This window comes from Procambarus clarkii, chromosome 66 (assembly GCF_040958095.1).
Source record: "Procambarus clarkii isolate CNS0578487 chromosome 66, FALCON_Pclarkii_2.0, whole genome shotgun sequence".
NCBI lineage: Eukaryota > Metazoa > Arthropoda > Malacostraca > Decapoda > Cambaridae > Procambarus > Procambarus clarkii.
The window spans coordinates 16,915,640-16,933,920 of NC_091215.1; the positions used below are offsets into that span (position 1 = coordinate 16,915,640).

The window sequence follows — 18,281 nt, forward strand, 5'->3', positions numbered from 1 at the left end:
GTAAATATTTAAATGAATAAATAGCAAACCAAATACTGTACTGTATTGTTCATCTATTATAGTGCTATTTAATTAATATTCGTAACTAGCTCTCCACAGCAATAAGAAAACAATATAATTCTTGCAACACCGCCAACGCCACCTTCCTTCGTTAGGCTTAAGCGAGTCCCATACACACCACAATTAGTTTTTCCTCCTTCCGTGACCAACTCCCTTCCTCCCTTCCTGACCAACTCCCTTCCTCCCTTCCTGACCAACTCCCTTCCTCCCTTCCTGACCAACTCCCTTCCTCCCTTCCTGACCAACTCCATTCCTCCCTTCCTGACCAACTCCCTTCCTGACCAACTCCCTTCCTCCCTTCCTGACCAACTCCTTTCCTCCCTTCCTAACCAACTCCCTTCCGTGACCAACTCCCTTCCTGACCAACTCCCTTCTGTGACCAACTCCCTTCCTCCCTTCCTGACCAACTCCCTTCCTGACCAACTCCCTTCTGTGACCAACTCCCTTCCTCCCTTCCTGACCAACTCCCTTCTGTGACCAACTCCCTTCCTCCCTTCCTGACCAACTCCCTTCTGTGACCAACTCCCTTCCTCCCTTCTGTGACCAACTCCCTTCCTCCCTTCCTGACCAACTCCCTGCCTCCCTTCCTGACCAATTCCCTCCCTCCCTTCCTGACCAATTCCCTCCCTCCCTTCCTGACCAACTCCCTCCCTCTCTTCCTGACCGTAATCCCCCAGGTGGTCCCTCCCAACGCTCCCCTCTCTCCCGACACCACCCACCTACCCTACCCCCTCCAACACCATGGCCTCGAGCCACAGCTGTGCGGGATTAATACGGTACGGCCCACCGGCTCAGATTTTTAACCGGCCAAACCGGCTTTTATCCGGCTCCCATGGCCATTTTGGCCGGATATTGAGATAACTTTATCCGTTCACGATTTTGGCCGTATAAGGGCGTTTTTCGGATGTTCGAATCCCGGATAATCGCGGGGTTACAGTACTTATATATAACGTCTGTATATAGTGAATTATAGCAAAAACAGTATTGTGGGAGGAGAATGTGGGTGAGTCAGATGACTTGAGGGAGGGCGTGAGTGGCTGGCTGGTACACGGCGGTCACTCCTCGTTACTTTTTTACTCATAATAGCAACTTAGTGGTTCGTTATGGTGAACAAAACATGCAGATACTTATATATAACCTGTGTATATAGTGTAATAACCGACAAAGTATTTGTTCACTGATTGATGAACATAATAGAATCAACCATATGCACACCATATTTATGAGTACAGCAATGATTCACTCATTTTATTATATAAATATATCATACTACACACTATTGAAAAATATTACAGCAAAAAAAACTATGAAAAATCAATCAGAGACATTGAAATAATTAGGTAATTATCTCTTTGTGGCAACTCCGGCCTGACAGCTGGCGAGCAACAGACTGCCTGGGACGCACGCTGAGTCAGCACCTATTTTTTGCCAGACTTCCCCGCCCTATAGCGGGCAATATATGCCACTTACGATTTTTTTATTATTTTTCCCGTGATCAATGAACACAAATTAACAGGTTAGGAAGAAAAAATATTTTTTTTTTTTTTCAAAATTACATGTGCCTGTGGGGAAAAAAGGATATTATACCCCTAGCATGTTAAGGGTTAAATTCGTTATTCGAGGTACCACTGTATTTAGAATGTGTCCCTGGAAATTCAGCTTGTTGTCAATGAGAACGCCAAGGAATATGCCATCTACTTTGTTACAAATTTGGGTATTGTTTATCCTGAGATATATTTGATTTGAGGATTTATTGCCAAACAAAATATATTACGTTTTGTCAATGTTGAGGGTGAGTTTGTTGGCAGTTAGCCAGAGATGGACTTTATTTAGCTCAGTATTCACTGTGACATTTAGAGCAAGGGAGTCAGGACTGGAGTAAATGAAGGTTGTGTCTTCAGCAAATAGAATTGGTTTGAGGTGTTGGGAGGCATTTGAAGGTCATTAATGTAGATGAGAATGAGGAGAGGGCCAAGTATGCTGCCTTGAGGAACACCAATGTTGATGGGTAGGGTGGGAGAAATTGAATTATTCACAGAATCGTACTGGAGCCTGTCAGTAAGGTAAGACTTAAGGTATTGCAGGGTATTAGGTATTACCCTGACTTAAGGTATTACCCTGACTTAAGGTATTACCTCTGACTCCATAATGATGCATATTATGATATAGGTTTGAACCCTCATCACGGCTCCTACTGATTTTCTCATTGACACATCACGTTAGTGTGATTACTCTCTGTGTAGATACTAAGAGTATTATAACATATATTATTAACATCATTAATACACAGAGCAGGAATTTTAGTTTCGTTAGTATGGATACCATCCCACATAGGTATTGTCCCTCACAGACAAGTCAGCTAAAGCTGCATGTAAATCTGAAATTGAATTAGATCTAGGCACTGCAATCTCTGTTGTAAAAACTGCAATATTTCAAGAAATTGTGGATGGCAGAAGAGCAGTCACCGACACTCAAAGGGCAGAATGCATTTAATGTTCTCTCGTGATTTCATGTATGACTAACCATCCCGTGAAATATGAATACAAGATGAACTCACAGATAATTCTTAATCTACATTTTGAAATCCTTCATATAGAATAGGGTAGCAGCACATTCCTGTGTATACCTAACCATGTTAATAAAAAATATGGTCCTGTGTAGATCCAACCATTTTCATTCATGTATCTATTCTAATTTTAAAACTTAGAAAATTTTTAGTCTTAACAATGCTAGCTGGTAATTCATTCAAATTGTCTGAGTACAATGCTATGTAAACCAATTTGGAGAATAAAGTACAGACCAATTTAGAAAATACACAGAAACGGAACTAGAACACGTATAACCACACTAAAAAACAAAAACATATATATAACATCTTACGTGGAAAACTGTGACTCCCAAGATGGCATAAGAGTGCTATTAATGACTCGAGTTTTGAATGTCTCTGTACTTCCTGAAACCCGCACAAGGCAGTATGGGTGGCTTGTTTCTGTAAGGAAAGTATTTACAAATATAATTATTTCATTATAATAAATCAATTCAAATTAGATCTACCATACATAATAGCATTGTTTTTCATTTTGCTTTGAAACTAAATAAACCATTTGCATTTGTTATTAATTTTAGCTCATAAAAATGCCCTTAAAATAGTTATAACAATTTTCACCTATAAAACCAATATTTACCTACTAAAGCTAAAACCAAGCATATTATCATTAATTTGTAAAATAATAATAATAATAATCTACAACCCAAAATTACCTTTGACCCCCTAATTACCGAACATAAAGCAGCAATTACATCACTAACAAACTCCAGTCCTGGACAACACTCATCTCCCTTACTAAAATCTTTGAATATGTTGGTATCAAGTCAATACACATCCTCTCAAGTGCACTTTATTTAAAAATAAACTAGCACTGAATGTAATTCAATGTAATTCAGTAATAGCCAGAAACGCTATGCGTACTAGTGGCTTTAGGTATTGTATGTACTAGCTCTATCTATAAATCATCCAACATTATGTTTGTAAATCAACTATGTATGTACTTTCCTGAATGAAATTTACTTTACTTCACAGGGGTACCTCAGTTTACGAGTTTAATTCGTTCCTGGAGACGGCTCGTATTCGGAAAACTCGTATTCCAAAGCTAATTTCCCAATAAGAAATAATGGGAAATGAATTAATCCGTTCCTGACTACCCCAAAAAACCCACATCAAACTAAATTTTTATACCTAATTCATCTAAAAAAACCTACAAAACTATGTTCAAGTTATTACTTACCCTTGCTGAGGACTGCTGTTGGTGTATGAAAGATGTGAGGAGGAGGGAGGAGGAGAGGTGTTACTGTTTGGAAGGGGAGTCCCCTTCCATTATAACATCAGGCAGTAAGGACTTCACTGGTGTGCACACACTGGAACATTTTGCCTGCATACCACTAGGACTTGCTTGTTTTACTAAGAATCTGTCTAAAGACACTTTGTTTTTCCCTACATTTTAACACTTGTCTGTATTAAGACATCACATTGTCATTTAAAAAGTCAATGCAACGGCCTGCTACAGCTTTATCTGGGTGAGTTTTTTTCAACAAAACTTTGCAGTTCTTCCCATACTTCACACATTTTCTCAATCAAGAAGGGACATCCTCTACTGCCTCTACTCACAGCTATTTTCTTAGGTTGAACCTTACCATTGGCTTTCTTGAGACCCATGGTGAGATATATAATGACAACTTTTATGCTCAAATGGCCAAAAAACCGACAAAAAACTGTAAATCCTTGTGAAGAATTCAGGTGGGATAGTCACTGGGCACGAGACACTGGTAAACTGAGGTGCGATCGCCGTGCCACGATGCGCTAGTCGGCCTGTACACGTATCAACAAAACTCGTGTTCCAAGGTAACCCTCGCCTTCCGAGACACATTTTCCGAGGAAATCCTGCTCGTATTCCGAAAAACTCGCATACAGGGACACTCGTGCTCTGAGGTACCACTGTATATAGTAATGCTGTGGGAGGGAGGGTGGTGACATCGTCTTCTGACTCTCTGTGGCCAACTTTTATTGACTGCACTCACCATATCAGATTAGTGGTTCGCTATGGTGAACACAAATGTAGATACAATGGGGCCTCGACTTATGATCCTAATCCGTTCCCAGAGACGGATTGTAAGTCGAAGCGATTTTTCCCATAAGAAATATAGGGATTTGAATTAATCCGTTCCCCACCCTCCAAAATATTAACATACAAATACATTTTATACTGAATACAATGTTTTTTTTCTAACTACAATACAGTACCAAAGTTTCTCTTACCTTTATGGAGGGCTCTTGATGGCATATGGAAGATGGTGATGAGGGGGGAGGAGGAGAGTTGTTACTGCTTGGAAGGGGAGTTCCCTTCCATTATCACATCAGGCAGTGATGTTTTCTCTGGGGTACTCTCTCTCCTACGTTTTGCCTGAATACCACTAGGACCTGGTTGTGGTTCAGTGCTTGTTAGTCTCATTACATATCTGTCAAGAGACATTTGTTTTTCCCTTCGTTTTAACATGTGTCTGTAATGATGCATCACAGTGTCATTGAATAGGTTAAGGCAATGACAGTCTCCGTGGTGTAGTGGTAAGACACTCGCCTGGCGTTCCGCGAGCGCTATGTCATGGGTTCGTATCCTGGCCGGGGAGGATTTACTGGGCGCAATTCCTTAACTGTAGCCTCTGTTTAACGCAACAGTAAAATGTGTACTTGGATGAAAAAACGATTCTTCCGCGGCAGGGGATCGTATTCCAGGGACCTGCCCGAAACGCTACGCGTACTAGTGGCTGTACAAGAATGTAACAACTCTTGTATATATCTCAAAAAAAAAAAAAACCTACTGCAGCTTGATTTGGGTGAGTCGTTTCAGCAAAGGTTTGCAATTCTTCCCATGCTGCACACATTTTCTTAATTGTTGAGGAAGAGACATTCTGTACTCTTGTTTCTGCTCTATGGTCATCCTTACATGGGTTTTCATATGTTGAGCCTTACCACTGACTTTCCTGGGACTCATGGCGTAATATATAATAATTACTTTAATGTTCAAAATGCAAAAAATCACCACAAAAGCGGAAATTCTAATAGGCGCGATCATCACTAAGCGGGCAGCTGTAGTAAACTGAGGCAGGTCGACCGTGTGACTGGGAACCACGGGCTCGGCCGACCCGAACGTGTACCAACAAATATCGGAAGTCGACGACACCATCGGATGTTGAGTCATTTTTCGATGAAATTTACATCGTAACTCGAAACTATCATAAGTAGGGCAATCGTATGTCGAGGTGCCACTGTACTTATATATAACGTGTGTATATAGTATAATAACAGTAATAGGAGTAGGTTGGGAGCCGCCATTTTGGTGAGAGAGGTGCGTCGTCTGTACGACTTGTCATGTTGTTTACTGATGGCCACTATGGTCTTTGGGCACCATACCAGCTTATTTGTACAGGTATGGTGAATAAAACAAGTAGATACTTATATATAATGTGTGTATATAGTGTAATAACACCACAAACAATATTGTTGGAGTAGAAATATTAGTGCGTCTCACCTTGAGGGCGGCCACCACCAGCTGACTGAGTGAGTAGCTACGTCATTGTGCCTTTACTCATCATACACGCTTAGATGTACAGTTATTGTGAACAAAACATGTAAATACTTATATATAATGTCTGTGTATAGTGAATATATGCAAAAACAGTATTGTGGGAGGAGAATGAGGGCGAGTGAGGTGTTGTTGAGGGAGTGGCAGCGAGTGGCTGGCTGGTGTGTGTGGCGGTCACTCCTCGTTGCATTTTGACTCACAATACCAACTTAGTGGTTCGTTATGGTGAGCAAAACATGCAGATACTTATATTTAACCTGTGTATATGGTGTAATCACAGCAAAACTATTTGTTTATTGTTTTATGAACATAATAATTGAATCACTAATATGCACACCATAATTTTGAGTACAGCAATGGTTCATACATCTTATTATATAAATATATGACAATTCACACTATTGAATAATATTACTGCAAAAAAAAAATAAGCACATCACAAACTGGAAAAGTTTGTAAACTGGAAAAAAACCCGGGGGCCCCCCGGGGCCGCCCCGTTTTGGTTAGATGCTGTTCGCCCCTTTCCCTCCCTGTTCCCGGCTCCAGACCGTTTGCAGGTTTCAGGGTCGGGGCGCTGTTTAGTTGGAGTCAAGACTCGGGCGGTATCGTGGGGCTGCCCCGCTCAGGTTGGAGACAGAGGTTTTCGAGCCTGTTCCTCCTGCCAAGGCTTCTGGGTCTTACCAGCGACCCTTTCTTGCAGCCTTTCCCACGGACTCTTCCTTTTTTTAAGGGCGGAGGGCTTGGAGGACGGCTCTGCTCCGGGGCCTCTGTTGCGGGTTCCCGGGGCTGTGGGGGAATGCCTGCTAGCAGTTCTGGAGCTGTTTGACCCTGCCTGGATTTCTGCTTCTGGGCAGAGTTTTTCACCCATCCAGTCTGCTTGCTTCCCACTTTTGCCGGCGTATTTCTGTATCTTTTGCGTCGGTCACAGCCCCCTTTTATGGTGGCCATTTTCTTCTGCCAGTTTCCCGGTGTGGCCACCAGGGCGGCATTGCGGTTTGTTTACATGCGCCTGGGTGTGCAAGCGAGCGTCTTGGGTGAGTTTTTCACCTTTTTCAGGGGTTATATTCTCCTATTGTCATTTCTTTGCTTTTCTGGTATTTTCTGCCCATTTTATGTTCCTCTGGGAATGTTTGAGTGTTCATTTTACAGCGGGTTTTCCGTTTTGTCTGTTTTGGGTCTGGGCCCTAGGGTTTGGGCTCAGTGTCCCTCTCTCTTATGCTTGCTCCCACACCTTGTCCCTCGGTTTTCGGTCTGTTTTGACCGTTTCCCTGGGGGTTCTGTCTGGGGGCTGTGCTTTGCCTTTCTTTGGTGTATCTCTGCCGGCAAATGTGGTTTGGGCTCCCCCTGGTTCGATTCCGGGTTCCTTTGGGTTCTTTGGTTTCGTTCCAGCAGTTCCTTCCTCTTGGGGCCCCCTTTGTGGGTTCAGGGGGCTTTGTTTCCTCGTGTGTGACCAAGTTCTGCCTTCTGGGGATCTGGGGTCTTCCTGGCTTGCAGACTGATCTTTTTGGGTCTTGACACGTGTTGTGGTCGTGCTGGGACTTTGGGGTTTTGTCGTCGAGGTGGGCCTTTTGATGCATTCTTGTGCCTTCTTCGCCTGGTCGGTGTGGTGCTCTCTGCCCACTGGTCGACGGCATGTAATTTCCTTTTCAGGTGTATGTGTGTGTGTGTACATATGTACATGTACATGTGTACCCTGTGTGTGTGTGTGTGTAATTACCTAAGTGTAGTTACAGGATGAGAGCTACGCTGGTGGTGTCCCGTCTTCCCAGCACTCTGTCATATAATGCTTTGAAATTACAGTACTGACGGTTTTGGCCTCCACCACCTTCTCAATTGTTCCAACCGTCTACCACTCTTAAAAAAAAGTGAATTTTCGTATATTTCTCCGGCAGCTTTGTTTCATTAGTTTAAATCTATGACCTCTTGTTCTTGAAGTTCCAGGTCTCAGGAATTCTTCCCTATCAGTTTTATCGATTCCTGTTAGTATTTTGAACATGGAGATCATATCGCCTCTTTTTCTTATATCTTCTAGTTTTTGCATATTTAATGACTCTAACCTCTTCTCGTAACTCTTGTCCTTCAGTTCTGGGAGCCACTTAGTGGCATGTCGTTGCACCTTTTCCAGTTTGTTGATGTGCTTCTTAAGATATGGGCACCATACAACCGCTACATATTCCAGCTATGGTCTAATAAAAGTCGTGAACAATTTCTTTAATATTTCTCCATCCATGTATTTAAAAGCAATTCTGAAGTTAGAAAGTGTAGCATAGGCTCCTCACACAATGTTCTTAATGTGGTCCTCAGGTGACAGTATTCTATCTAGAATCACCCCTAGATCCCTTTCTTTGTCAGAATTCTTTAAAAATTTCTCACATAATTTATAGGTTGTGTGGCTGTGTGAACCTCTATTCTTATGTTCTTATGTTTCACCCCCCACTTATCCCTTATGTATCCCCACATGTTTTCACCTTTATTGCCTTATCACCTGACCTAGTGCGGGTATAAAATCAACCAGTCCTGAAAATTCTTTTCACTTGAGAATGAACCATGGAGGTTCGAAACGTTGTGCAAATTGTATAAATAAGTGTAATACATTCTATAGTAATTCACTTCTTTTCTTCACCTTGAAATTACAAAAATGAGTTTTGGAGAACTCCTATTTCAGCTAAGCCCTGATGCTAAGAAAATAGTTAGAGGGATAGAAGCCCTAAATCAGAAGATTGTAAATACAGAATATGCGGTCATATTCAATGAGACATATATATATATATATATATATATATATGAATGAAAACTCACACCCCAGAAGTGACTCGAACCCATACTCCCAGAAGCAACGCAACTGGTAACTACAGGGCGCCTTAATCCGCTTGACCATCACGGCCGTCAAAAGGAAGTGATAGCCGAGGCTATTTGAGCCACTTCCCCGACGGCAACTCGGATGGTAATCTTGGGCATAGCATTTCACCAAATCACCTCATTCTTTGGGGCACACGTGAGGAACACAAATGCAAACAAGCCTGAATGGTCCCCAGGACTATATGCGAATGAAAACTCACACCCCAGAAGTGACTCGAACCCATACTCCCAGAAGCAACGCAACTGGTAACTACAGGGCGCCTTAATCCGCTTGACCATCACGGCCGTCAAAAGGAAGTGATAGCCGAGGCTATTTGAGCCACTTCCCTGACGGCAACTCGGATGGTAATCTTGGGCATAGCATTTCACCAAATCACCTCATTCTTTGGGGCACACGTGAGGAACACAAATGCAAACAAGCCTGAATGGTCCCCAGGACTATATGCGAATGAAAACTCACACCCCAGAAGTGACTCGAACCCATACTCCCAGAAGCAACGCAACTGGTAACTACAGGGCGCCTTAATCCGCTTGACCATCACGGCCGTCAAAAGGAAGTGATAGCCGAGGCTATTTGAGCCACTTCCCCGACGGCAACTCGGGAGTATGGGTTCGAGTCACTTCTGGGGTGTGAGTTTTCATTCGCATATAGTCCTGGGGACCATTCAGGCTTGTTTGCATTTGTGTTCCTCACGTGTGCCCCAAAGAATGAGGTGATTTGGTGAAATGCTATGCCCAAGATTACCATCCGAGTTGCCGTCGGGGAAGTGGCTCAAATAGCCTCGGCTATCACTTCCTTTTGACGGCCGTGATGGTCAAGCGGATTAAGGCGCCCTGTAGTTACCAGTTGCGTTGCTTCTGGGAGTATGGGTTCGAGTCACTTCTGGGGTGTGAGTTTTCATTCGCATATAGTCCTGGGGACCATTCAGGCTTGTTTGCATATATATATATATATATATATATATATATATATATATGTATGTATGTATACTTTTTCTTTTGGAAGGGGCTCTGTTCCCTTCGCTGTTGACGGGGCACTGGGGGAGCAGCTTGCTCTGTTGACTCTCCCATGGTCCCGCAGTTAGTGGGCGCTTTTGATTGTCTTCCAGCCTATGGTGACGGCAGCAGACAGCTTCTTCCCCTTTGGGGGGTTCAGAGCTGGCAAGTTGGGCTTCTTCCCCTGCGCTTCGTCATGTCATCTTAGTGGGTGCGTTGGACGTGGTCGATCCTCCCCATCCTTCTGGGGTTCCCGTCTGCTCCATGCAGACACAGGCCTGGCGAATCTGCGGTTCTTGTGAACTTGTTCAGTGTGCGCCTTGAATTCTATGCCCTTACCGGAGGACTGTTGTCTCTGGTCCGGCTTCTGTTGGGGTCGGGTGCCTGGATGGTGGCCCTGGACCTCCTGGTCAATTCATAGCATGTTCTCCAGTTTTCCGGGACTAGTTAGTTAGTGGTGGGGCTTCAGGCTTGCCGCTTTTGTTGCCTTCCCTAGTTTGTAATTGGCACTTGGTGTATTTACACATCTTTACCGGATCTTGGTGCCCTATCCGAGTCTGCTTGGGATTCGGTATCTGGCCAACCATGACGACTGGCTGGTGTGGGCTCCCAGTCGGTCCGCTTGTCTGCTCGCCAGGTGTGGGTTTTTTTCCAGATCGCCGGGTTTGGTTTCCTGGTGATCCAGAAAACCCGACCCTGCCCGCAGGGTCGGGTTTGGCTTTGGTGTCTGTTTGGTTCCGCCTCTCTTGCAATCGTTGGGTTCGTTCCTCCGGGGATCTTGTGTTGATGCTGCGTCACCAGCTTCCTCTTTGGGGTTTTCGGGGTTCCGTGCCTTGGCACCTTCCCGAGCCTTTGCTCGATATGTTCATGGACGGGTCATCTCTCGGCTGGGGCTTTGTGACCAGTGCTCACCAGGTCGACCGGGGATGGTGGGGTCTGTCTGTGTCCATCAGGCTCACAGCACGGTTCGGGAGTTCATGGCTGTCTGGTTTGCGCTTCGGAGGGTTTGGGTCACTCGGTGCTCTACCATTCAGCTTCATTCGGACTGTTCTCTGGCGGTTCTTTGCTGGAACCACAGGGTTTCTCTTAGGTGTTTACCTTTGGGGTTGGTCCCTTCGAGTGGGTCATTTGCTGGATTCTCAGGGTTTGGCTAACCATGAGGTTCATGTCCGGGGTGTGTCCTACATCCTGGCGGACAGCCTGTCTCTGTTCATTCCTCTGTTAGCGGATTGGCCAGTCGTCGCCGACTCATTTCGTTGGCTCTGCCGGACGTATGGACTCCTGACCATGGACGTCTTTGAGTCGGCGGGGTCTATGCGTTGCCCATTCTATGTGGTGCCCTTACCCGCCTGCAAGGCGTTCACTGTGGATGCCTTTCATCCACCGACGTCCACCCCGACGTCGCATCGGGGTGGACGAGGTGGGGTACCTGTTCCTATTCTCTCGGTCCAGCTGTTGCTTCGGGTTCTGGCTCGGTTGGAGCCCACTCCCAAGAGAGTAGTCCTCATGGTCCCTTGGTGGCCAGCCCAGCTTTATTTTCAGACGATGCCAGGGGCATTTTCCCATGGCTCCGCCTCTTTCAGCAGGTCGGACTGGTTCTGTACGTGACTGGTTCGGCCTTCTCCTCGGTTCTTCACGTCTGGTATTTTGACGCGGGTATTACCATCTCTGTGGTGATCAGGTGGCTTTGTTGATGGTGTCCCACCTGCGAGCTTCGTCTCGGCAACAGTATGACGTTCCTGGTGTTTCTATGCACTTTTTCTTGCTCTTTGTAGGTTGTCTTCTCTTTCGCATCGGGTTGTCTTGTCCTTTCTTGGGTTTTCAGGACTACAGTTATTAGATGTTTCTCACTGTCGCCTCGTTTTGTGCGGCGCTGGCGGAGCTGATCCGGCTTGCATTCGGGGTGGACGTCACATCTGCCCCCTTTCGTACGCTTTCTCGTGTTTTGTTTCACCTCCAGCCTGCTCATGCGTCGCCTGAGCCGTCCTGGTCCTTGATCAGGGTGCCTTCTTATCTTCTCAGTTTGTGGTAGCCCCTTCGGTTCAGGTTTCTGCTCTTTTGTACTGGTGGTAGGTTTATACGTTTGCAGCCTTTCTCCATCTTTCTGGCGACGGTTGAGTCAGCTCCTGTGTTGTCCGGTTGCGCTTTTTTACCATTACCTGCGTACCGTGTCTGGGATGTGCTTTGGGTTGATCCGGTTCCCCTAGTTCCCTGTTTCATAGCTCGGGTCACCTAGGTCATCCGCAGAGTTTTTAGGTCTTCCAGCCTGCGGTCTATCCTTGTGCCCGTGCTGTTCAGACGTTTACAGCTTTCACTGCTGTGTTGGTGATGTCTAGGGCTCATTTTGGGCGCGAGGATTTGAGGGTCGCATAGGTTCCTGGCCGCTCGTTCTTTATGTGCGCGTCTGCTCCTGTGCGTCTTTTCCTTCTCTTAGGGTATGAAGCTCCAGGGAGCCATAGGGATTCCCCACAGAAAACCAGCGTTGAATGTAATGAAACGCCATTTTCTGGGTGAGCCCCGGAGGCTCCTTGGCAACCCTCCCTCCCAACGGTCGGCGGTTTTTTCACGTTGGTTGAAGCTTAGCTTAAGAACTGATGCTAGGCAGCTGGCGCGGGGAGGGCTGCGCGGACGATCGGCGCGGCAGTAAAGTGTGATGTTTGCTTGTTTCCTTGGGATTGTGGGGAGTTTCTACCTCTCTGTTCGGTTTTTTGTTTTAGTTTTTTACCATGTGGGGTTTGTTTTGTTATGCCTACCCTTCTGGGTGCCTAACCCCAGTCGATGGTGGATAAGGAAAACCCCAACCACAAGGGGGTTTTCCAAGGCCATTGCTCCCTGAAACCTCTATGAAGGGGCCAGGTTCTGGCGCTGGTCCCTGGTAAGTCTGAACTCCTTAGCTAATGTCCCGGTCTAATATACATTAGCCTGATAACCTCCAGGGAGCCTCCGGGGCTCACCCAGAAAATGGCGTTTCATTACATTCAACGCTGGTTTTTGGCCAGACTTCCCTACCCTATTGCGGCTAAAATAGGCTACCTACGATTTTTTTTGTTATTTTTTCCGAGATCAGGGAACACAAATGAACACTTTTATAAGACAAAATAATTTTTTGGAATTTTTTTTGTTGCACCTGTGGGTGTTGAAGCCATTTGGACCTCTCGCGGTTTAAGGGTTAACTGCTTCTGGAATCCTACCTTGAATGTAGATATTGCAAGTTTCATTGAGTATGTAAATGAACAATAGAAAACTAAAGGTACAAATTAAATGTGTGGTATAAAATAAGTGTATGTGACATATATTCATATAAGCACATTAGTTGCAGTGTTTAAGAGTGGAGACAGTGTTTTCACAGACCCCTGCTCACAGTTCCTAGAAACCAGGATAATTTAGAAATCATCTGACACTGCAGCATCTCTTTTCAAGTCCATTTTAAACAAAATATTTACACATTTCTTGAACGTTATCTTGAGGTTATCTTGAGATGCTTTCAGGGCTTTAGTGTCCCCGCGGCCCAGTCCTCGACCAGGCCTCCACCCCCAGGAAGCAGCCCGTGACAGCTGACTAACTCCTAGGTACCTATTTACTGCTAGGTAACAGGGGCGTTCAGGGTGAAAGAAACTTTTGCCCATTTGTTTCTGCCTTGTGCGGGGAATCGAACCCGCGCCACAGAATTACGAGTCCTGCGCGCTATTCACCAGGCTACAAGGCCCCTAAAGTTTAACGTTTAACGTTAACTTCACCTTTTTTTAAAGAATTGTCTCTGAATTTACATATCTTTTCGCCCTCCATCACACATAGTGATGGAGGGTGTGCGAATAATTTTGTTGACAGTTTACATTTGGTCAGCTCTACATCGGCAGATAATGAGAATTCGCAGAGATACTTGTAACCGAGTCTAAGCCGAGCAGTACTGTATTAACATCTAAAAGTCTGCTGATTTTACTGGATGAACCATAGATGTGTGGCTCCTCTTGCATGATAGTATGATAATAGATGGAATTACTGGTGTCGATATCACTTTGTCTCAGATGTTCAATAAATACTAAAGAAATTGTTCACCACTTTTGTTAGGCCAAAGCTAGAATATGCAGCAGTTGTGTGGTGCCCATATCTTAAGAAGCACATCAACAAACTGGAAAAGGTGCATAGACATGCTACTAAGTGGCTCCCAGAACTGAAGGGCAAGATCTACGAGGAGAGGGTAGAGGAATTAAATATGCCAAAACTAGAAGACAGAAGAAAAAGAGGTGATATGATCACTACATACAAAATAGTAACAGGAATTGATAAAATCCATAGGGAAGATTTCCTGAGACCTGGAACTTTAAGAACAAGATGTCATAGATTTAAACTAGCTAAACACAGATGCCGAAGAAGTATAAGAAAATTCACTTTCGCAAACAGAGTGGTAGACGGTTAGAACAAGTTAGGTGAGAAGGTGGTGGAGGCCAAGACCGTCAGTAGTTTCAAAGTGTTATATGACAAAGAGTGCTGGGAAGACGGGACACCACGAGTGTAGCTCTCATCCTGTAACTACACTTAGGTAATTACAAGATCTTGTTGAAGTTCTCGGTGTACTGCTACTCTCAGATTGCTTATTAACAATCCAAGGTTACACTCAACAGCTCCTGTAACCCTTGTGTGGCTCTGGGCTATTTAGCATTTGTAACCCACAGGCGCATACCCAAAAAAAAAAAATATCTTTTTTTCTTCCTAACCTGTTAAGTCGTGTTCCCTGACCACGCGAAAAATAAAAAAAAAAATCAATTGTACTTACCGGCGACATAAGTGAGCCGACAAGATGGGCGATGACGTCACTATTTGCATGTTCGCTCATGCACAGTGCGTCCCAGAGGTATCGCACGCAGTCTTCAAGCAGCCAGAGTTACCCGAATTTATTTTCGCGTTATTATTTACAGTGTCTAGGCCTATTTTATTAGCAATATTAGCCACTAATTGTGTTGCACAATGTTATATCACAATCATTGTCAATAAATGTTGCATACATCGAGTATACACATGCGCACACAAATGTTTTCCATTACTCCATTATATTATGTAATCACAATGTTCATTATTATATGTACACACACACACAAACTATGTATAGGTTTTTGCACTATTATTGCACATTTAGAATTCTTGGAGTGAGTGATAGTCAATGAAGCAGTCGACAGCACACAATAGAACTGCACACGCTTCACACCATGTTTGCACCATTTTACGTTTCTGTTCTCTCCTTTTTGTTGCTTTACATACTATGCATTCACGTTGGCCTATTGCACGCTTTTCAGCTGGTGGCAAATTTTTTAATCTGTGTTGCTGAAAGGCATCTATGTGAGCGAGCCTGGGTGTTGCAGCATGCTGCAACACTGGGTTCACGATTGGTCTTTGTATGCCAGGGACATCTTTACCAAACTTTGCTAATGACTGTGTTGCAAGTGTAAAAGCAAATGCACGGAAACTAGTTTTACATCCAGTTTTCACCAGATACATATTATAGCAGTTCAACATGCTCATGTCAAGATGGAAAAACACTTTTTTCGTCCATTTCAATGTTTTCCGCACACACTCGATAGTCCCAACCATCATGTCAGCCTTATCAATCAAACGCATGTTGATATTGTAGTCAAGAACACAATCTGGCTTATATACTGGTTCTTTTGTTACACGGTGCACCTTGCCACTGTTCACCATTGTACCCTCATGAACGGTTGTCAGCAGGTTCACTTCTCTCGTCTTTCCACCGTACCGAGAGTATTTGATCATATTTCCGTAGCTGGCACTCACCAAATGCAAGTCCACCATCAAACACTGGCATTTCCCTTCTTCGTGCCTTTACTGTGCCAACCAATCCGTTTCTATTTTCAATCAAGAACCTAGCTAGCAATGGAATTGTATAGTAATTATCTGTGTATAAGATGTGGCCCTTGTTCATCCATGGTGTCATCAGTGACTTCACCACTCTACCCGAGAAACCATGTTCGTTGTTACCGGGAATGTCTGCATCGCTAGCTGAATACAGAATCATATGTAACACGTATCCTGTTTCACAGTCACACAGTACAAAGAATTTCAATCCAAATCTGTTTCGTTTGGAGGGAATAAACTGCTTGAATGAAACACGTCCTTTGAAAAGTACAAGGGATTCGTCAATCATCAGCTTCTGTGCTGGTACGTAAAAATTTCTGAACTTTCTAATCACTTCATTCATATAGTGCCTCACTCGCCAAAGTCTATCATCCTCTGTCTGGCCCTCATTACTTGCAAAATGCAGACAACTGAGGAGTATCTGAAATCTGTCTCGGGACATATATTTCCCGAAGAAGGGTGTTGGAATAGTCAGATCTTTGCTCCAGTAATCTGTGATAGCGTGTTTGACACAGTGCTTCATCAACATACATATTGCTAAAAACACATACATTTCACCTACAGTGGTGGTTTTCCAACGTTGCAATCGTGAAAATTCTGTTCTCTCTTCTAATGAGATGAGCCGCATGAAGGTTCATTTGGTGTACAATATATTCCATGAGCGGCTCATCCTAGGATGCTTTAAAATAATCCAATTTACTCATATCCTCTCCATTATCAGGGAAAAGCTCTGTAATCCCAACGTCTTTATTGTCAAAGGCATGAATTTGAGGAATAAAATCAGCACCATTACTCCACACTAGTACAACCTGGTGTCCTACGAGATGCAGGGTATGCAACAGAGCCACGACGGCGAGGAAACGATGCACACCGTGGACCAGGAGTTGAAGCCCATCTACACACAGTACGGCCGCTACGTGAACAGGAGGCTCTTGGTGCCTCATGTTCCATGCGGTGGCGCTTGGCTGGGCGAGACGCTGCTGATGCGACAAATTCTCGGCCAGTAACATCACTGGTACTGGTACTGGCACCAGGCTCGGTAACACTATGTTCTGATTCCACTTCACTAAAACCAGAAAAAGAGTCACCTTCCTCTGACTCATCACCGAAAATATCCTCAGACTCTAAATAAGCACAGGAACTGTGTGGTCGAGGGTGAATTGGAGTAGACAATGGGGAAGGTGACATGGGTGAGCGTATAGGCCTCGCCATGGGAGGCGGCTGTATCTCATTTTCACTGTCCATGCTATCATCATCAGTCAATTGTGTGTAGTCTTTATCAAGGTCAGAGTCATCAAAATCACTTTCCTCACCATCAGAAAATAATTCACTGGTTATTTGCTCTTGGGCGAGTGATTGAGTGGTGCGCGCCCGGGAAGCGTTCGGCCGTGTGCTCGATATGGTGGCTGCTGGGTAACTGATACCTCCTACGCGATGGTAGTGTGAGCTGGATTTTTTTTACAAAATGGTGGCTGTTTACTATAGCCCCTGGGCAGCGTATGGAAGTCCCCCTCTACCCCGTGGGCCTTTCAAATCTTGCGCGGTACTCCAATACATCATATGATGTAGAGTGCAAGTTACTGCAAGTCACTCAACACATCATATGATGTGTTGCGCAATTAAAGGGTTAAAGGCAGATTCCTTGGCTAACTTATCAGCTATTTACATTTGAAAACAAAGTTTTTACTGTATCTGTATTTAAATTATAAAACATTAATGTTTATCAATGCATCTCTCTGAATTACATAATTTATTGGAACTGTAAAGCCTGTATTGCCCACCTGGCTGGACACCAATGCATTGGAGGTTTTCATGTGTCCGGACACTGGCGACGGTGTAGAATTTGCTATTTATTTAACCATATCTTGGCTTTCACTTAAGATATATTTTCCTTTGAATGTAGTCACTTTTTTTTTTTTTTTTTTTTTTTTTTTTTTTTTTTTGAGATATATACAAGAGTTGTTACATTCTTGTACAGCCACTAGTACGCGTAGCGTTTCGGGCAAGTCCTTAATCCTACGGTCCCTGGAATACGATCCCCTGCCGCGAAGAATCGTTTTTTCATCCAAGTACACATTTTACTGTTGCGTTAAACAGAGGCTACAGTTAAGGAATTACGCCCAGTAAATCCTCCCCGGCCAGGATACGAACCCATGACATAGCGCTCGCGGAACGCCAAGCGAGTGTCTTACCACTACACCACGGAGACTGCCTAATCATCTAATCATCTATCATCTATAATCATTATCATCTACATCTGTCATTATTCTGACATATAGACCTTTAACAGTACTTTGCATATATGCAAATGAATTACACAACTGATTGGCTTGTGTATGCAAGCTTTCACACTCCCTGTGC

At 44.2% G+C, this 18,281-nt stretch overlaps 1 protein-coding gene across 4 annotated transcripts in view; it reads right to left on the minus strand.

Annotated features, from left to right (window-relative positions):
- The window catches only part of LOC138355119 (uncharacterized), a 154,086-nt gene that overhangs the window by 45,044 nt on the left and 90,761 nt on the right, over window positions 1-18,281 (minus strand). For all 4 annotated transcript variants that reach the window (XM_069309823.1, XM_069309819.1, XM_069309820.1 and 1 more), the window contains exon 5: window positions 2,941-3,049. In XM_069309823.1, coding sequence (XP_069165924.1) covers window positions 2,941-3,049 — 109 coding nt within the window. The remainder of the gene's footprint in view (window positions 1-2,940; window positions 3,050-18,281) is intronic.